This window comes from Prosopis cineraria, unplaced genomic scaffold (assembly GCF_029017545.1).
Source record: "Prosopis cineraria cultivar Desert tree isolate PC_DT_omini unplaced genomic scaffold, ASM2901754v1 PC1, whole genome shotgun sequence".
NCBI lineage: Eukaryota > Viridiplantae > Streptophyta > Magnoliopsida > Fabales > Fabaceae > Prosopis > Prosopis cineraria.
In genome coordinates this window covers 33,699,582-33,720,278 of record NW_026555332.1, presented here as the reverse complement: position 1 = coordinate 33,720,278, position 20,697 = coordinate 33,699,582, and the positions used below count along the sequence as shown (strand labels likewise).

At 34.0% G+C, this 20,697-nt stretch overlaps 3 protein-coding genes across 3 annotated transcripts; 1 reads left to right on the top strand and 2 right to left on the bottom strand.

The window, feature by feature from the left end:
* Positions 1-5,690: 5,690 nt before the first annotated feature.
* Positions 5,691-6,546, top strand: LOC129321783 (uncharacterized). The gene has a single exon (XM_054967715.1). It carries the CDS (start codon positions 5,878-5,880, stop codon positions 6,274-6,276), a length of 399 nt encoding a protein of 132 aa, XP_054823690.1. The 5' UTR covers positions 5,691-5,877; the 3' UTR covers positions 6,277-6,546.
* A 1,056-nt stretch (positions 6,547-7,602) lies between these two features.
* On the bottom strand, positions 7,603-12,597 carry LOC129313186 (AT-hook motif nuclear-localized protein 6-like). Its single transcript, XM_054956158.1, has 5 exons — positions 11,672-12,597; positions 10,349-10,416; positions 9,489-9,620; positions 8,599-8,760; positions 7,603-8,312 (listed from the first exon to the last, which is right to left on the bottom strand). The coding sequence occupies exons 1-5, from the start codon at positions 12,111-12,113 to the stop codon at positions 8,016-8,018; spliced, it is 1,101 nt and encodes a 366-aa protein (XP_054812133.1). The 5' UTR covers positions 12,114-12,597; the 3' UTR covers positions 7,603-8,015.
* Positions 12,598-13,728: 1,131 nt separating this feature from the next.
* LOC129313178 (65-kDa microtubule-associated protein 3-like) lies at positions 13,729-19,897 on the bottom strand. Its single transcript, XM_054956148.1, has 13 exons — positions 19,680-19,897; positions 18,615-18,700; positions 18,284-18,490; positions 17,532-17,783; positions 17,207-17,416; positions 16,967-17,122; positions 16,722-16,881; positions 16,484-16,635; positions 16,315-16,402; positions 15,565-15,638; positions 15,390-15,464; positions 15,005-15,260; positions 13,729-14,699 (listed from the first exon to the last, which is right to left on the bottom strand). Exons 2-13 carry the CDS (start codon positions 18,684-18,686, stop codon positions 14,236-14,238), a joined length of 2,166 nt encoding a protein of 721 aa, XP_054812123.1. The 5' UTR covers positions 18,687-18,700; positions 19,680-19,897; the 3' UTR covers positions 13,729-14,235.
* Positions 19,898-20,697: the final 800 nt, after the last annotated feature.

Sequence of the window (20,697 nt, the reverse complement as noted above, 5' to 3'; positions counted from 1 at the left end):
TCTAAAAAAATATTTTTTTCATATATTAAACATGTATCAAAGTTTATTTTTTGCTTAGCACTTGGAAAATGGGGTTCCCTTAATTTTTTTTCCCGTTGAATTAGAAGTCAACTTTTCTCTGTCAAAAAAAAAAAAACAAGAAGAAGAAGTCAACGATTCAAAGTGACAAAGTCAAATATTGTGGATGGGTTGGTGTATTCTAATCAATAATCATGACGGACAACATGGAAGCAGGAATTTGCAGCACCTCTTTGCTGGTTGTTTCTATTGTCGTTTTATCATTTAATTTTTCATTTATGACAAACTGCCATTCATTGAATTGTTCACTGAATTTCTTAGCTGGTTCTTCCAAATGCTCCAGTTTGAATTGCTCATATTTTAATTTCATGTGTTCAAAATATGTTACTTTGAACCTGAAGTACTTCTTTAATTAGCCAATAAGATTTCTTTAATATATTATTTAATCTCCATACTAATAATAATGTATAGAGTAGTCCAGTTTTAGCATTGAGTATATATGGTTTGATGAATCTGCACAATTTTTGAAGTTGAGGTGGATTCATTGTTATCCTAATCAAACTTTTTATTTTATACCTGTAGAAAGAGTATTTTCTCTCCATTTGGAAAAAAAAAATATTAATGATGAATTATAAATATTTGAAAAACTAAACTCTTAAAATAGTTACACAAAAAATCAAATTTGATTAATATTAGAAACAACATTGCTAAGAAGTAATTTAATTTGAAACGTTAATGAGATGTATAAATGAATGAGAACTTAAAACCCAAAAAAAAAAAAAAGCAATAGAAGTATCAATAACAAGTAACAACTACGGCTAAAAAATAAGGATAGTATATTCAAAAAAATAAATAAAAAAATAAATAAATAAGGAAGTATAAGTTAACCAATTGAGATTGTATCTAATAGAAGTGGCAAGCATCTCATATCATTAGAGCCGGAAAAATGGGTCGAGCCCGTCGGGCTAACCCGTTTAAGCCCGTATAAGAGTAGGGCCGGGCTTGTAAATAGGACTCCAAAATGATAAATCGGGCTTAAAAGGTTCGGCCCTGCAGGGCCGAGGGCCAGCCCGTTTAAGCCCACATATGTATTTTTTTTAATTAATTCTCATAATTTTTACTTTTTTTTACATTTGAAAAAAAATAAACTAAATGTTACTCCACATCACATGTTAGCCCATATTTACTGAGGATGAAAGGTAAAAAAGAAGAAGGAAAAATAGCAATGAAGAATCACTGATCAAAAATTATATCAGTCAAAGATCACTTATTGTCAAAATTCGAGTAGATACTTGTGAATTCGAGTTAACCTTTATCAATAAGTATTCATTTAGATTTTAATAAGAACTCATTTTAAATTAACAATAGTTCATTGTAGCTTGTTTTTCATTCAGGTTTTAACAATAATTGATTCTTAATTGATATAAATTTCATACAGAAATCCTTGGCTGCTATTTTCTAAAAAAAATACAACCTTAAATCCCCTAATTCATCTAGATCCATGATAATGATTCATTCAGTTCAACATTTACTCTTCTAATTTTGATTAGGTGTTTGTCGGCTTAACCGATCTATTACTTATTGCATTGTTATTATTTTATTTGTGTTTTTAGTTCATTTAAATGTTATTTAGTTAGTTTTTTTATACTTTTCTTGATTGAGTATTATATTAGAATGAAGTAATTTTTTGTTTGATTAAAAAATTTTAAAAAAAATAAAAATAGTTAAAAGGGCCTAAAGCCCGCAGGGCCGGCCCTAAGCCCGTCATGTCAAGGGCCGGGCTTCGAAAATTAGGGTCCTAAAGGGAACTCGGGCTTAAAATGGCCGGCCCTTTTAGGCCCGAGCCCTTCAAGGGCCGGCCCTACAGGGCCGGGCCGGCCCTTTTTGCCAGCTCTACATATCATGATGAGTAAAGGTTTAAATCTATGTGGAAAGATATACCCATATTCAGTACTTAATTATATTTTAAATATTATTGCTTTCAATAAAATGATACCCATAAATAATTTAAAAAAAAGATCCAGGGAAATTCTTGGTAACTTTGACGTTATGGTTTTTTAATTAAATAGTAATTAATATTTATATAAAACATAAAATTTTTAGTATGTTAATTTTGTTTATAAACCCTGAAATGTATTTGTAATTTCAAAAGAAATTCTTGCATGAACCATGAGTACCATCTTACCTATACTTTATCCAGTAAAATTGTATAATAGTTGAATCAAAAATTTCTCTTCAAGTTCAATGTAATTGTCAATGTCTCAATGAAAGTAAATTATTATTATTTTTTTTTTTTGTAAAGTAGAGGAACTCACCTAATTATTTTAATAACCATTAATAACTTTTATAAAATCTAATAATAATTCTGACAGTTACGAAACTAAAGAAAAATTCATACAAATGTAACCTATTAAAAATATCAACGATTATTATTCATAGTCACATACAATAAAAATGAAAGTATTGAAAAATTGTTTGTATTAATTATAATTTTTAATATCATATGGTTTAAAAATATACAAAATACACGACCCCTATTCACTATTTATAAATTACTTTTAATATATTTTATAAAATTTAAAGAAGACTTTAAAAATCATTAAATTTATTAATAAATTTAATTAATTTTTAACTTTATTACTATTATATATATATATATATATGCACTTTAGTAACATATTTAATATTGAATGGAGGATAAAAAATTTGTAATAAAAAATCAATGACATGTCTTATAAATATAAGGGAAAAAAATTCTTCGGTCTGTATCTTAGAAATAAGCCTAGAAGGAGTAATTAACTGTAATTTTTGCTTATTTAAGTTGTTAGAATAGATAGACATCAAATGTGATATTTTCAAAGCAAGCATCACAAATCTCAACACCAAAAAGATTTTTGTTTGGTTACAGAATTAGGTTATGGTCGCTTTCTCTGGATTGCTAGCTGTCCAGAACTTTCAAAATCCTCAATTATTTTATCATCTCAAAATTTCACTGTTCCTTCTTTTATAAATATAATAAATAAATCCTACACTGCATTGTGTTTATGTCTCAAATGTTTTACTTTTCACCCTCACTTCTTTTTCAAAAGACAATAAATTCATTAATTAAGGCCCCTTGGCAGGGACAAAGGATTTTTAATAAAATAAATATGAAAATGGAGAGATGCCGAGGAAATGGAGATATGTTTGGTGATGCACTCCTTAGAAGCTACAAGGCATTGCCAGTTTGCCACAATTTTTTAATAGTAAAAAAATAAAATGTAATGTTCATTATATTGTTGTTAATTAAATAATCTCATTTTCTTTTCTGTTATTTTTTTTAAATAAGATCACAACATAAAGGAAGATATATTTGAGTTAAATAACAATTTGACCCTTAAATTATAAGTTCAGGGGCATCAAGAATCTTAAACTTGTTTTTTGTATAATGTTTTCTTTAATTTTTTGAAAATGATATAATAATATCTTTATTGTTAATAAAAGTTAACTTTAACTATTAGTTAATTAAACAATAATATAAAAAACCTCAAACTTACATTTCTCGTTCCTTTCTATAATTTTTTGGGTCCTTTTATAATTTTTTTGATCCTTTTCTATTATTTTTTGGTTAAGTAATAGTCAAAATTAAACTTTGTTAATAGTAAGGGCTATATTGTATTATTTTCAAAAGTTGAAAAAGAATGCTGTACAAAAAATAAGTTTAAAATTCTCAATACTATTAAATTTATAATTTAGAAGCCAAATTGTACTTCACTCATACTCTCATTCTTTTTGGCTTTTAAATAAGAAAACATTTATTGATAAATTATATTGTGAACAGCAGATCATGTAAGTGTTTATCTAGTTTTATTTCAAGTTAATATGTAATTTAAACCCTGAACTGTATGTCCAGGGAAGATTTGAACCCTAACTTTAAAAATGTGCATTCTAAACTCTAAACAGTTAGAATTGAAGAAATTTTTTTTCTACTATTAACTTTCAACAAATGTCCATCAAATTCATTTAAAAAAAAAATACACTTTAGGTCCTAATTTGATGAACATTTGTTGAAAGTTAACGATAGGAGATAAAATTGCCCCAACTTTAATTTTTTAGAGTTTAGAATGCATTTAAAAGTTTAGAGTTTAAATCGTCCATCGACCTATAGTTTAGGGTTTAAATTGCATATTAACCCTTTTGTATTTAAAAAAATGCACTCTAATAAATAATAATTCAATAGTTACAGAAAAAATTGATTTTGCATATTATATCAATTTTTAAAAAGATTTTGAAGAAGTGTATAAGTTTTTTAGTTTGAATTTATCAATGAAGGTAACAATCTATAAAATAACCAAATGCTTTTTTGATAAGTAAAGAGATAGAGAAAAAAATGCATAAAGATGAATATATTTTAGATTTTTCCCTAATAAAGAACGATAATTTTTTTCCACTGATAGTATGAGATTCCATTACACTAAAGAATAAAAAAAAATGAAAGTACATTTATAGCAAAAGATTATATTTTACTCCTATTGCTGCCACTGATGGCCTATCAAAACCCACCCAACAAGCACAAAAATAGTAAACTCAACACCATCACATTCATACCCATCATAATCTTCACAAAAAAAAAAACTATTTTATAGTCTTCTTTTATATAGTTTCATCATTTACCTTTTTTTATTCCTTGTTTTCATATCCTAGGAAATTTTAATATTACCACAGATTAATATGCAATTTAAATCCTAAACTATAGGTTTAAGAACGATTTGAATTTTAAACTTTTAAAACGGTATATTTTGAACCTTAAATAATTAAAGTTGGGGCAATTTCACCTCTACCATTAATTTTCAACAAATATCCGTCAAATTCATTTGAGAAAAATTGCTCTTTAGGTTCTAATTTGAGGAAGTTTGTTGAAATTAATGTTAGAAATGAAATTGCCCCAACCTTAATTGTTTAGGGTTCAGAATGCACCTTTTTAAAATTTAGAGTTTAAATCACCCTTGGACCTATAGTTTAAGGTTCAAATTGCATATTAATTCTTTTATTTTGAATATTGTTAGAGAAAACCTCTAAAATAATTCCTGACTAGCTACTGCAAAATTGCATAATCACATAATAACTGCTGTGAATTAGCGTAGCATGTGAAATAATTAATCTGTACTTAAGAATTCACCAACTTGTTATTTAATATTCAAAATGACCCAAGATAAAGCTGAAGGGCTCACTAACCAACCATCCAATCTATAAATGTAAATACATGGTTGGCGTTGGAATATTAAAGTGGTTGATGGTAGAATCATTATCAACATCAATATTACTATAAAGTTCAAAATTTATAATAAGTTGTGTTGTTAATAAATCTACAATAACACAATTTATTTCTTAAATTTTGTATAAAATATCAGGGTAGGATCCACCTAATTTGGACAATATGAGGTGGAAACAGAAATATTGAAAACCCACATGAAAGTCTAGGTGGTGATGTCAATTGATGACATATAGGCGTGTGAGTGAGAAATGCAGAAAGTTCCATGTGAGGTTCTTCAAAGGAACAATAAGACCTTTAGATTAAACAAAAAATAAAAGCTCTCAACATACGCTTTCAACAAAACTTTTCATGTACACTTATTATTCCTCAATAATTAAAACCCCAAAAAAAGGCATTTTGTATTTTGTTGCAATAGCTTCCCCGCTACACCTCATCATCATTAATTTTGGCTTCAAAAAATGTTCTTTCCACGTCGGTGTCTATCGAAACAAGAACTTAAATAGTCTCCAAACTTCTCTAGTTTTTCTGCATAATACAAAACTTCCCAAATTCTCACTCTTCCAGTCTGTTTCCTCAGTCTCTTTTCTCATTGATCATCCAAAACCATGTTCTTGTATTCTATAATGGAGTTATTCACTCAGGCTGCTTCAAGTTCAGCTTTCATCTTCTGTTTCTGCAATCTGATCATAGTGATCATCCTGCTAGACCTGAAGCCAAGGCTCAGTTTTGATCAAGAAAGTGAGATTCCTGTGTCTATGTCCAGAGTCCAAGGCACAACCCAGAAAGCAGAAGCAAATTCAAAGGGTGTAGCCCAGAAGGAAGAAGGCGGAGAAATGTCACAAGATCAGCAGAAAGAGGAGGAAACAGATGAGAATTGCAGCAATGAGGTAGAGGTAGAAGAAGAAATTCAAGAGGAAGAAGAAGATGATGAGCTGAGGAGGAGAGTGGAAGAGTTCATAGAGAAAGTAAATAAAGGCTGGAAAGCAGAATTTTTTAGCACATAATTTGGCATCGGAATCTTCTTTTTCTTCTTTAATTATTTCCAGTGAGGCTTAATAGATAACTCAGATATCATATCAGTGTGTAATGAGACTGTGCCGATAAATTTTGTTGTACAACTGAGACTAAGAATTTCACTTTTGCTCCAGAGAGTGAGTTTTGTTCTTTGTTTTTTTTTTTTTTTTGTTGAGGATAATATGACATTATTCTTGCTCACATGGATAAGGTGAAAAAGTGATGCGATGGGCATAAGTGGGATTTGCTGTTTGAGAGAAGCATCTGTGGTGATTCCTTCTATCTTCTTTCTTTGTAGAAAGGAATTTTCTGCATAAAAAGTCTCAAGAAAAAGGGACCTCTGTTTTCATTTCTGTGAACTGAAAATGAAAATACGGGACTCGAAAGGCTACCAATGCCATAATAGATGAGGTCTCAATGCCCAAAGATAACCATTAATTGTAGAAGATACAGCAAAATTGCACACACACACACACACACACAGAGAGAGAGAGAGAGAGAGAGAGAGAGAGAGGAGTGCGAGAGACTGGTAATGAGTTTGTATCTGTTAACGTACTGGTTTTCAAGCGCGGCAGGCATAGTAACCCTTTGTTTGACATTTGTCCTGGAAGATGTTTTGAGCAGTTTGATTTCAAATTAAAGATCATTCTATCAGCCATTTAGCCTTCCTTTGATATTGTTAAGCAGATTGGATTTCTCAAAAAATAAATAAAAGAAATTAATTATACATAGATATGTAAAACAAACAATTGACTCAAATTTAACAACTTATTCTACATATTTATTCACGTTTTAATTTGCTAGAGCTACTTATCCTAAAGCCAAGCCAATGCATAAATATATAGAGTTTTATTTTCCTTTTTCCCTGCGCTAATATCTAAGATTTGTTCATATAAGGATAATGTTTCTGTCTCAAGCATCGGGCGGCATTGGCGGCCTCTTGGCATGAAAGGATGGGGAATGGAGAATCATTTTGTTTTCAGCCGAAGGCAATGGAGTGTTAAGAAAAATCAAAATAATTATATTAAATAATGTTTACAATTGACAATATTATTATTATACTTACAGCAGTAGTTGAACGCTTCAAAACAACTCAGAATAAACCCGTGGAAAGAGCATTGTGCAGTGTAAATAATGCTGCCGCAAAAATTACCGACTTCTGCCATATAATATATTTAGTAAAATATATGCGTGAATCATCTTAATATTCTTTTCTCACTCTTATCAGTGAATAATAACAAGATGATGTTCAGTGGATTTTCCCAGAGGAGATTAGCGAGCAAAGAACCATATGATATAGCAGCAGACAATAGTAGTTGAGATGCAATTTTTTCTTTCATCACAAATAATATTTGAAGTTACATATCAGAAACACCCACATCCATCCACTCACATTTCAAACATTCAAGATAAGCAAAATGAGGAAGATGATGACATCACATTTTCCTACATCACAATGACACTAAATAAAATGAGTAAACAACACTATAACACTACTAGAGATACAACATCAGAACAGACACATGGAAAATCTAACAGAGAGATCCCATAACTAACCTAAGTACCGAAGTACAACCTCGGAGTCAAAACCAACCTGACACTCATCCAACTAGGGTTTTGTCTTCATAACTAGCCAACATGCTATCTTTGTCAGCTTATGTCAAGAATGAGTGAACCTAGATGTATGTGGTTGATTCTGCAGAAACCACTTGACTTACAATGAAATCATTTAGCATCCGATTTGGCTGGGGTTAGACTCCTTTTCTGGCAAAAGGGTTACATCATCATCACCGTCATCAGCAGATGAGTTGCTAGAGCCCTGGATGTTGTTAAAAGCAGCAGCATTGTTGTCTGCTTGAAATGCAGCAGGAGTCATAATAGGCTTTACTCCTCCAAAACTGATTTTTATTTCATCAACTGGGATGGTATTATAATGTCCAGACGATACGGGCGAAAAATGATTCGTCTTTTGCTTCTTGGGTTTCTGCATCTGCTGGTGGCCTGGAAGAAAACTTCCCACAACAACCTGACAGAGAAGATGGTTCAGAAAAGTACTAATGTGAATTGAGTGTGGCTTACTAATGCTATGATTTGACCAACCAATGATTCCACAAATATTATCTTATTTTCACTAGGTGCTTGAATGTTTCATCAATGGACAATACGTATGTAAAGCTCTATGGGTGTTTACAATGAGATTATCCAAAAAGAACATGAGGGGACATTTTTCACAATTCAGGACTATGTAAACGTCATGCTTCTGCGGAAAATTTGATAGCAAATACTTAAATCTTAAATAGCTGTTGCTTTACCTGCACAGGACCTGCTGCTACCAACAGACCAGCAAGGCCACCTCCCACCACTCGACCATCTGGACCTGCCAAAGAGACGCTCATCCCACCTGATCTACTTCTTGTCACACCATTCTCAGAAGGCATATATGAACCAGACAAAGAAAGAATCTCAAATCGCCCCTGTAATGGCATCAAATAAGCCTAAGTGTGTTAATACATATTCACACAGCACCACAAGTTCCTTTGAGCAGGAAGATAGGTTAAAAGGAACCCACATTTAAAAAAACGATAGAGGGAGAACTTATAAACACAAGTTGTATCGCCAAAAGATTACAAGAGAAAAAGTCAATATCAAACAATATAGCATATACTCCCTTTGTTATTTTTAATCTTTCAGAGTTTAATCGTTACCTTTTTTCCCCCAAAAAATAACCCCTATTGAATAGATCAATTTATATTATTTTAGGGTGAAATACCCTACTAAATAAGGAAAAATATGAAAAGATAGGGTTAGTTTGAAAACAAGTAACTATTTTATTGGGGGATGAGGTTCAATTAAAAATCCCTTACATTTTTTAACAAAGAGAATATGATATAATAATAAAAGTAAAATCCTTATCACTGTTCCTTTATTGTATACAAGGGCCTTTGTGCCTTTATATGCGTGTATATAAATAGCTTCTATGCTTTTTTCATCATCAAAAACAATTTCAGAACCCCACAATGCAAGGAGGGTTGTTCTAGTTTATGCTTAAACCTTATCCAATCTTGGTCAGGGTGCAATACAAAAGAATTTGAAAAATAACATCTAAAACAACTTGCATTATTGTCACACATTATGCAACCTGAATCATGCATGACATATGAAGACCATCTAACAATGGAAAGTAGGTCCCCATTGCACTTACCTCATATGTTAAGGTACCTCCTGAAGAAGTTGGTTGACGGAGTGTAACATTTGAAATTGTTCCATTTGCAGAAAGAATACAAATAGCACGAGACCCCTGTTGAGAGAAGGACATGACCTTCATATTAACATCCTGAAACAGAACGTAGAAACATCAGAAAATCATGTCAAGACTCTGCACACCGCATAAAGGATCAGATGCATGGAGACAGTAGAAACTCAGCCGCTGATATGTTACTGCATAATTTTAATGTTACCTCCTAGTCAGATATATACATTTTATATTAACAATTCACCTATACAGTGAAATTAATCATTCCTCGAATTAAAAGATTTTATAATGTTGTAACACTTATTGGATAAAATCATCTAATTTTTTCAGACCTCTGAATACTGAACCTATCTCAGAAACCGTTTACTGTTTCATCGGCAATGTAGGCTACTTCAATAAGGAAAACAACACTTCCGGCCATCATGAAATAGTTCATGTCAACCTATTAAATATTTTTAAAGAGATTAGCCAATCCTGCAACTGTTATATATCTGTTAATAAAATAAATTAAAATAATATTCTTTTAGACAGATATTCTAATTCCTTAGTAAGACAAATCTATTTTTATTTTTTTTTGGAAGTAGTCCATCACCTTCCAAGAAATGATGTGAACACAAGCAAACAAGCAAATAATGGGCATATATAAATTCAAAAAGGTTTCTAGACTTACAGAAAAGAGGTTAATATAATTTTTGTATGTAACATATGGATAGCATCATAAAGGGTGGCAAAATATGGACATATTTACAGGAGGCAAACTAAATTTAACTTCTAAAGATATTGGCATAAAAGAAATATGTACAGTATACCTCGCCAGCATTAACAGTAAGCACGTGGGGTGTGAAATTGGCACCAACTGAGTATGCAATGCCATCACCTACGATATCAATATTCAGGTGGTAAGCGACTTGATAGGAAGGGCAGCGAATTAAAAAACTCAAGGCGAGCGCAGAATGAACTCTAATTTACTTTAGTAAGACATTCCCTTTCTTTTGTCAGATACATTTAGTCCTTTATTGGGAATCGCGTTGGCACAGTAATTTCTTAAGTAATACCAATAAAATATCGCTTTTCACATTGCACCCTGAAACAGGAGTGGCAGTTATATCATGACAAAGCTCGATTCAATTTCATCCATTACTTTAGCACATGAGAAGAAGGGGGGGTCTACCACCTTAGACTACCACGCATCGGTCATGGACGAACACAAATTTTAGTGGTCATATCCCACCTCTTCGTAATGTGAAATGATGTTCAGAAGTATTTCATGCATGGAAGACAACGAAGCTTCATGAACTTAAACAAGATTTCATTATAATTATTTGACATATAAACAGACACCGTGATTCTTAGAAGCTACCCTCAACCTGTATTAATGATGAAAATTCTCCTCAGAACAAGATTTCCATAATAATAACTATTTCGAATAGGAAAGAATTATCCCTGCTGGGGTTAGTCATTTTTCAGTCTCATGAACAAGTCAACATCTTGAACGCAGTTACTTAGAAGGCTTTTAGAAATAATTATTAGTTTTCTTCAGACCTATTCAAACCAGTCACATCAGCTAACAACTGGACTGAACCCTATTGAACACGCTGGCGCCTTCAATTATTCTAACTCTGATTAGCGATTTCTGTGGTCAGGGACAATGCAATCTTTCCGCCACATAAAGGGCAAAAGAGAATCATATGCTCTACCTGAAGAGATAACTTGACCTCACTTTATTATAACCACAAAAATCTAAGTCCCCGCCACACCTTCTCTCCAGATCTGAAAGGGAATCTCAACCAAGGGTCCACTTTCACCATCTTAAACTCTACTACAAAGGCATGAATCAAATCCAACAAAATAAATATACACTAGAAACCCAGATCAGAGGAAGCAGCTATATCTCCACATAATTATAGCAGAACCCATTACAAAACTCAAAAAAAAAAAAAATCATATTTCAGTGATCACAGTATTCTATCTATAAATGACAAAACTACGGTTTGGAGAGCTCACTGTATTGTATTTATTGTTCTCAAGCTTTCAGACACAAATTGTCAAGCAACGAAGTACTGTTAAAAATGTGAGGGTAAAAAGAATAACCTAAGACTTTAAAATCGTAGATCGAAAAGCTATATTTGTACCTGGTCCTGGACTTTCAAATTCGTACTTAAACGACTTCTTGACCGATTCAACTGGCCGCCCTCTACCACGTTTCCACAGTGAGAAGTCACCAGTCAACGGAATAGAAGATGAAATTGGCATCGGCGACAACGCCAACGCTAATTTGCCATCAGGCCCGTACTTCCTAGGCCTTCCCCTTTTCTTCTTTACTACATCCGTACTCGCTGGCGCCGCCGCCACACTGACTGGCTCCGGCGCCGAAACTGAAGAAGGCACTGGAGCTGAAGCTGGAGATGGAATTGGAGCCGTAGTCGGAGCTGGTGCAGGCGCCGGGGCCGGCGCCGTCCCTGTATGCCCGCCGAACAGTCCGAAGTTTTCACTTCTCGGAGTTACATGGTGGCTCTCCGGAGCATCGTTAGCCTTCACGGTGAGCCCAGCGAAAAAACTATCTTTTTCTTCCATTTAAATGAATCGAACCGGAAAAAAGGTGGGAAATAACGAAGAAAACCAAAACCTCAAAAACGATAAACCCTACCCATCGAAGAAGATTAAAAAACTTACAAACCAGAAAACGCACAAATAATCAGAAAAATAAATTCAAACAATAAAAGCCCTTTCTGTGGAGGAGTAGATTTGAATGGCCGAGAAGTGAAATCCAGAAAGGGTGGAAATGAAGTTTGAACTCAAAAATTAGTTAATCTAACACAAAACCTGAAAAAACACAACCCTTATTCTCAGAAAGGTCAGATAGAAGAAGAAACGAGTGACGCAATAGCGACAGTTGAGCAAGACCTCCGAGAAAAACGCAGTACTGTACATCAAATCTCCGCCATTGCAGAAACCGCAGAGCTTCAAAATTAACCCAAAATTTTGACGAAAAAAAAAATCTACAATTACAGAGAAAAATAACAACTCCAGAAGATAATTTCTCCAGAGTGATACATGAATTTAGGGTTTTGGAAGAAAACGAGGAGTAAATAAATAAAGTTGAAAAATTAACAAAAACGAATAAATTAAAAATTAAAGTAATTAAATATTGAAAAATTAATTAATAATTAATATTTTATTTGCAAAATTGAAAGTATAAATTTTGGTTAAGAAATAGGTTCACGTCCGTCTTGGAAATTTAATAAAGGTATTTAATAAATGATTGTGAATGGGGATACTTAAATGGGATGCATAAAAAAATACACAATTTTTGAAAAAGAAAGAAAACACCTTTTTTTAATTTAAAATTGGCACATATATTTATTTATTTAACTAAAGCCTCTGTTCAAAGCTGTAAAGCTACGGTTGGAGCCATTACATTTCCCCAACTACTGACAAGTTCTTTGTCTTTTCACTTGGATTAAAGTTGACCAACGAACTCACATTTATATTTTTACAACATAAAATAAATTCGCTACCTCTGAATTGCCCTTCAATTTCTGATCAATCTACTGTTATTACCACCTTAGCACATGCTTTCTCTCTCATCCATAGTTAATTAATTATATTATATAATTCATATTTGTAAATTGCGTTCTCTATGTTTTTTAATTTAATTGCCCCCAGCTGTACTTTTTCTTTTCTTCCTCGTTTTCATACCCTGATCAAAATAATAATCTTTTCCCGAGAAATTTGTCAAGATTTTCTGATCTAGGTATATATAATTTTAGTTATTTTTGTAAAATTGTTGTTTAGGCAAGTTCTTAATGTTTTGTTCATCTCAATGAATTTCATTTCAGGTATGTATAATATTTCATTTCATTATCCCGATTTTCTTTTCCAAAAATCTTTACTTGCTAGATTTATATATGTGGATGAAAATCTGGAAACTGCAATAATGCCAATATTTGGCAATCCGGGCATCAATTTAGCAATCAAGAAAATCTAACAATTAAAAATTTAGGCCAAGCAGAGATTGGAGAAAAATCAATTCCAGAGTCTCCACACCATGTTCTTCAAATTGACTCAATACTCCAAAGTCCAAAACCATTTCTGGGAAAGAAATTGTTCAAACATTTCCTTTTCTGACAGAAGATTTGAAATAAGTTGACTTACTTTAGGAGGGATCATGGGTATTTAACCCCAGAAAAAACAATAATAAATTATTATTATTATTATGATAGAACAAAGCCAACATGCTTATGTTGGTTCTTTTTGAAGAAAAGAGCATGAGAGAGACATAACAATAACATACACGCCTTTGTGAGACCATGTCACGTGCTATCAGTACATACAGCCATCAAAGAACCTCCTCCTTGTAACTGTTGATGCGTTACTTGCTAGTACAAGATTGGAATCAAACCAGAAAGAAAGGAAGGGAGCAGAATATTCAATTCAATCTTAGAATCCAGAATCTCACGTTAGTATTTTAGTAATGAGTTTGACATCCTAGCCCACGTCCACTTGTCGTAGACTATGTACACAACACACGACAATCGAAAGCCAATTACGCTTATTGACTTGAGATTATCATCATCCGACACAGCAGAGAACAAAAGCAAGCAAGAAGAGGACTCAGTTTCCAACGAAGTCCGGTGATGTATCTACTAACTGTAGTAACGAAAGATAATCAAACCTCAACGAATAATAAAATGAGTCAAGATGAAAGAATGAAAGCGAGCCTTCTTTCCTCAAAAGAGTATTCAATCTCTGGAGCGAAGTCACCTGCACGAAGGACCGGAGCAGCAGCAGGAGGAGCCGGTGTGACGGCCATGTTCATCGGAGCTGACACGGTAGAAGGTGTGGATGGGTAAGGAATGGGCATTACTGTCTTCGGAGTTCTGTTCTCTTCATCTGCCATAATCGGAGCTGTCTTGGACGGTGTAGTGAATGGCATTGTGGCGTTAGGTGCAACTGCTTTCTGCAACTTCTCACTTTGTGTGTTGATGAGTTCGTCTGCGGGGGTTTTCATGTTAGCTTTTGATGATAACGTTGAAGCAATGGGAGAGAAAGGTTGTCGCGTCATCGGAGAATGTATGTCACGGCCTCCGCCACCAGTTGCACCACCGCCAAATGATTGCTTTTTCACAGAACCACCGGTAACATCCAATCCTCTCCTAACTGTGTATACACATTAGGAAGACAAATGTTAGCCATCCCGGAATTCAAAGTTAGAAGCTTGGTAAAGAGAACACTACGTAACCAAACATAAATGATATTGGCTGTTTGAATGCAGTCTTACTCTGTGTCATGTATGTATTACATTTTTTAACCAGGTTACATTTTTTAACCAGGTTGAAGGGATTCATAGATAACGTAACAAGAACCATCATCTCGACAAGCCAAAGCACAGAAACAAATGATGACAGAAGGTCAAAAATTTGTAGCAAGAAATTATGGAAAATCAGTAAGTAAAGAAACAAAACCTGATGATAAAGATGAAAGAGAATCATCCAGGTGATTGTCAAAATGGTGGGCAATGTCAGTCTTCCTCATGGGGCGTGACTGAGTTGCTTTGGGAGTTTGAACCATTGACCCTCCAAGGGAAACTCTTCTACTAGCTGCGCCTCCCGTTGACATCCTAGGTGCCTTTTTAGGGCCCTGAGCCTTCGAAGGGCTTGGTTTTGACCCATAAAGTGCCTCCTGTTCCGCAATTAATTGTCCCTGAAGTTTCTTCAGATCCTGGAACAGAAAAAAACGACACCGGTTTACAGAAACAGAAGTACCAGTTTACTGTTTATACATGTCTCAAAGTCTTTAAGTAGAAAATTTTATTGGGATAAATATTTCAATGCAATGAGAGATGCATACCCTCTGCCTGCGACGTTCTTGCTCTTTCTCTTCCCGTAATATGGTGTATTCTTCGAGCATAGAAAGTAGACGGATCTAAAATGCCCCACAATCAGGAATCAATCAGAGGCAGATTTATTTTAGCAACCAAAGGACTTTATATTAACAGAAAGAAATGTTAGGAGAGCGTGCTTACACCATCATAAGTAAATTCCATGCCTTTTTCTTTTTCCCATGCAACAGTTTTTGAAGCCAAAGCATCTACCATTGCTACATAAAATTAAAAATATATATATTATCATAAATTATACATAAACAGGAGTGGTTTTCATAAGAGTTCATACAAAATATACAAAATGATTCAATGGGCGGAGGCATGAAGCAGAATACTCGAAGCAAAATTGAGTCCACCGAGATCATAATGAGTTAATGTTCATCTGTTCAATAGTCATCATTGCTTTTTCTTCTGGCTATTTTGATTAACGCATCAACAGATTAAGAATAGTTACCTCATTTCAATATTGCCAACTTGCTAAAGGCCCATGTACAATTCGATCGCTAAGCATTAGAATCATAGATAAATCAAGAGTTTCTTGTCACAAAAAAAAAAAATTCTAACAAGTCAACTGTTCATTCTTATTTTCGACGTATCGGTATGAACGAGAACTGTTAATGTCCACGATTGATTTTTTTTTTTTTTTATAGCTCTTGGCAAAGCTAGTAGCATTACAAAGAACTGCCACTTCATTTCCAGACTGGCTAATTCTCCATATAAAGTTTGATCAAGCTTCATTAACAGCATTAGACAAAATAATATGCAATAATATACAGTCTCTGCAGGTCTATTATTGAAGCATAATTTTGCCTTGTCTCTATGTAAAGCCGTATGGAAAAATATCTGATAACAAATCGACAACGATGGCTAAAATGTAAACTTGATGAATACCTGGAAGTTTACTAACCAAGGCACGAGCTTTCTCAGCTCGCTTGAGAGTAAGATGAGCACCTCTCCCAGCATTGTACCGATTGTCATCCTGGATGAAATAACAAAATGAACGGTGAAGATAATTATGATACAAGGTGTAATATGTAAAGGGAGGATAAAAACAACCAACCCTGTTGTACTCCTCAAGCCAGGACTCCTCATCACAAGCTGCCAACCACTTCTCAACCTTTTCAAGTATTTCTTTTCTACCTAAAGCTTCTTCTTTGACCCTGGCAATCTGAAGCTCAATTTGTTGAAGCACGTAAGCTGGGTCCACGGATCCTGCATGAGAAAGGAAGAGGCAAACATTCAGTTAGTTGAAGAAACTATTGCATTCATCTCCTGCAATGACTTGCAAGAAGGGTTACCTGACTCTATAGCTTCAACAGCAAATTCCATTGCATTGTCTACTACTGGAACCATATGCACCTTTCTACATATCTCCTCTAGCTCCGTTCTCTTCTTCAATACAAGCTCTTTCATTTTGCTTGCTTTTAATTCGTTTAACCTGCATACTTCCGCCTCCACCTGTGTAAAATTATTACTTAATGAATTCTGAACGATCTAAAATGGATAAGTCCAGTCTAATGAACTGAGGTTACTTATAACTTACATAATTGATGAATTCCACAGACAAGGTGTTAGGCTCAGTTATTTCATATTCTGAAGCAGCAAGATTACAAGTAACACTTTGAAACATCTGTTGCTCTTCGATAGGTGTATCCATCAAGTCCCAGAGCTCCAACATTGTTGTTACGAGATCTTGGAGCTGCCAGATCATGATCAAGTTATTACTTGTAATGTGAAGGTGTCTTCTTTAAAAGGGAAAATAGCATTAATTTCTGCATTTTACCTTCTGCATTCTCTGCAGTTTAACTTGCCGCAGATTTTGTATGGCATCTGCCAACTGCTGGATTGTATCATTTGTTACACTCTTAGGCCCTTCAGTATCTCCTAAACTCGGATGGATATTGCTGACTATCTGCTTAAAATCCAAACCAAGCACCAAACAAAGAGATTCTAAAGTGCATAGGTGGTCCTGAACCTTCTTGAGGCGTTCAATCTGTTCAAAAAGAAGATACAAGTGTGGTTAGTTATGAAGAAACCAAATAAGGTATTTAAAATTAGATTAAAAAAATAATAAATAAATACATAAGATGATCTGGAACATAATTGACCTTCTCTTTTTGTAGTGTCTGCAGCTCTCCATGCAATTCTTCAAGCTTTCTTAACGACAAGTCAGATTCATCTACTACCGTCTTGGCAGAAATATATTCTTTGGACCCGTAGATCTCATTCGAGATGTTTAGTATCTTCTCTTGGACGTCTTTAAATTGATCTCTTCTGTCAGACTTCCGTTTCCGCATCTCCTCAAGCTCTGGAAGTATTCTCGAAAGCTCTTGTTTTAAACTCCCAGCCTTTTGATCAGACTAAAAAATGAGAAGATAACCTCTTTAGTAATGTAAATAAACAACAAATAATCTTGACAAAAAAATGGCTAAAAATCAGAACAAGTGCAATATGTTAGCTATATTTATATTGCACATGCAGAAAAGTATTATTTCTTTACCCAACTGCTGCTTCTTGTAACATTACACCAGTTTAAGGGCACATCTTTGTGTAAGATTATATTAACAGGCAAAAAGCTCAAGAACTGAGTTCCATAAATTTGAAAAAAACTTTATATCAGCACATCTACAGGCCATTTTAAATGAATACGCCACGCCAAAAAAAATGCATAGCATTAAACTACTAGCACACAAATGCCAACATACACGGTATCATATAACTTTTGCCAATTTCATTTTTCTTTTTTAATTATTTGAAAGTGCATGGGCTAAGGCGCTAAGCCGCCATTGCTGCAATCAGGAAATTCACTATTCTTAACATATCTTCATCAAAATAATAAAATCATGTAATTTTTTCCAACCTGCCTAATATGTACAGGCCGTTCTGCCATTGCTGAGCAGATGGCTGCGAGTTCTGCTTCATAATCAGCAATTGCTTGCCTCAATTGGGCTCTACTCCTATTTGCCTGATCCACCTTTCTTCTGTAAACCTCTAGGCACTCTCGTTCGAGCTCAAGCAACGTTTTATCTCTTTCAGTGTCGGGCTCCCCAACTTCATCCCATATTATCTGATTTTGGAAAATTAATGTAAGGTAATCAATGACATCTCGGATTGACCATATAAATGCAAGTAGACATAATTTGAATGAGGTTAGAAAGAAGCAGGACAGGGGGAGCAACATCAATTCATACCTGAAGTTCATACAGAAGTGATCCACATGTTGTTTCAAGTTGCAGAAGTGGATCGTTTTGTGGTTTAGACATTTTGGAGTATTTAGCTGTCAAGACATATCCATTCAGAGACTCACAAGATTAAACGAAAAGAAACTTGCAAGACAAAAAGTATCATCCTGATTTGGCTGGAAATTGATGTCAAAGATATCTAGCCAACGAAATTCTAGCAGCAAAAGACTGACAAAAATCTAGTGCCATTACAGAATTATTAGTCAACCGAAGAGCACTAGTAAAAGGTCATGAGAAGCATTACTGCAGGATACACAATAGTTTCACTTAAAAGGGCATGTACATATTGTGCCAAGGTCTCCTTGGACATGAGATACTGCTCCATAAAAAGTTTAAAAGCCCTATGACTGAGATCGAAAGCTAAGTCCGTCACAATTGCATAAAAGGTGGGTGCCACTACCTTCATATTAATCTAACTGCTGAATGCCGAACATGTGGCATTGGCTGTTCTTGCTAAATTAATACTTTTGAAACCAAAGAAAAGAACCGTATCTATATCACAAGGGACGAGCCCAAGGTTCAATGTTGCAGCTTACGCGATATACTGATAATTCAACTTTACTACTAGAATCTGAGTATTCTTTATCTCATTAATCATTGCCTAGCCGTGCCGAGCATTGCTCCGAATGGACAAACCAGGGAGTTTGATTAGACACATATGGCGTATAAGAAGACTGATAATAAATTAACTTCAATTTCAAAATCACATAGTTTTCTAATGGTAATTAGATACAGACTAAAGTTACATCATAAAGTACGAATCTCAGCTGAACGAAACTCGAACCAAATATATAATTAAGGGAAGAAAGAAAAGAACGAGAAACAAAATGCAGACAGTCAGGTCAACAGTGAGAATGCGAAAAGGAGCGAGAATTTTCAACGACCTTTGGGTAAATCAAGATAGAGTAAGCTTTTAGTCTCTCAGTCCTAAGTTAAGAATTTCGCGGACCCTAATTCGTCCATTTCCTGACCAAGCAAAACAGTAATCTATCTACTCAGGATTCGAGTACTGACCTGAACAAGAGATCGGTAACTACGTTGTGTTCGGACGGTGTTTCCTCGCCGCAGAGTGATCAATTTTCCGGCGAACACCTTCTAGAGAAAATAAGGATGGGTTTTCCTGGGAAAATTTCTGAATGTGGAAAAGTGCTTTTGAAGTTTTGAATTCGGAACAGATGAGAAGTTAGAAAGAGAGAAAATGTAGCCGTTTGAGGAAAAGCGGGACCGTTGAAGAGCGGCAGAGAAGAGTTTGATTTGGATTTATTATTACTTCTCCAAAATAAATTAACAATAAAGGAGGAAGATTTGAATTTCAAATTCGGGGGAGAGAGAGAGACGAAAAAGACTGGGACAGTCTAGTTTTTTTTTTTTTTTTTAAATGGTAAAAGGTCAGCAACGTTGTCATTGGCACCCTAGTCAGTATCAGCAATCAGTCATATTTTTACAACGGCACATGGTTTAATAATAAAAGTCATCCCCTAAAAAATGAATATGTAATTAGCAAGATTGAGCCGATAATTCAAAAATGGGTCCGATTCATTCAAGACTTTCAGGCTAGCTCAGTTAAGTTAAAAAACGACTAAAAAATTTCATATTATCAAATCAAAGTCCTATCGCTTCCAGCTTTCACGCTTATTTGAGCGGTTGAGCCGATCTGAATATTAAAATAGATATTTTTTATTAGGAAAATCACAATAACAAAATCTTTGGAAGATTTTACTTATAAAAAAGGATTAAATAATTTCAAATTTACCTTGCAATATCAAAAAACTAAAATATAATTAAATTTTAACATAAAAAAATGAAATTATCCCTCATCTTAAAAAAAAAAACCCTCACTGTCACCGCCTGCTAGAGGTGGAAACAGGCTGAGTCAAGCTAGGTTTTGGCCAAATAAGCTTGATTCTGTATTGTAAATTAAAAGTCTGAGTTTGGTCTGAAATTTGTATAAGGTTTTTTTTTTTTATAGCTTAGGCCTAAATTTGCTTAAAGTTTGGCCTAACTTGCAAGCCAATTTAAAAGTCTACTTAAA

Bases quoted from the DNA above. Each gene is read 5' to 3' on its own strand.
- LOC129313178 (XM_054956148.1), bottom strand. From the start codon at position 18,686: ATGTCTAAACCACAAAACGATCCACTTCTGCAACTTGAAACAACATGT. The intron at 16,636-16,721 runs GTAACCCTTCTT...TTTCTCATGCAG, and splicing joins TGTTGAAGCTATAGAGTCAG to GATCCGTGGACCCAGCTTAC. The intron at 16,403-16,483 runs GTTGGTTGTTTT...TATTTCATCCAG, and splicing joins GGCTTGAGGAGTACAACAGG to GATGACAATCGGTACAATGC.
- LOC129321783 (XM_054967715.1), top strand. From the start codon at position 5,878: ATGTTCTTGTATTCTATAATGGAGTTATTCACTCAGGCTGCTTCAAGT.
- LOC129313186 (XM_054956158.1), bottom strand. From the start codon at position 12,113: ATGGAAGAAAAAGATAGTTTTTTCGCTGGGCTCACCGTGAAGGCTAAC. The intron at 10,417-11,671 runs GTACAAATATAG...TTGATATCGTAG, and splicing joins ATTTGAAAGTCCAGGACCAG to GTGATGGCATTGCATACTCA. The intron at 8,761-9,488 runs GTAAGTGCAATG...ATGCCATTACAG, and splicing joins GAGGTACCTTAACATATGAG to GGGCGATTTGAGATTCTTTC.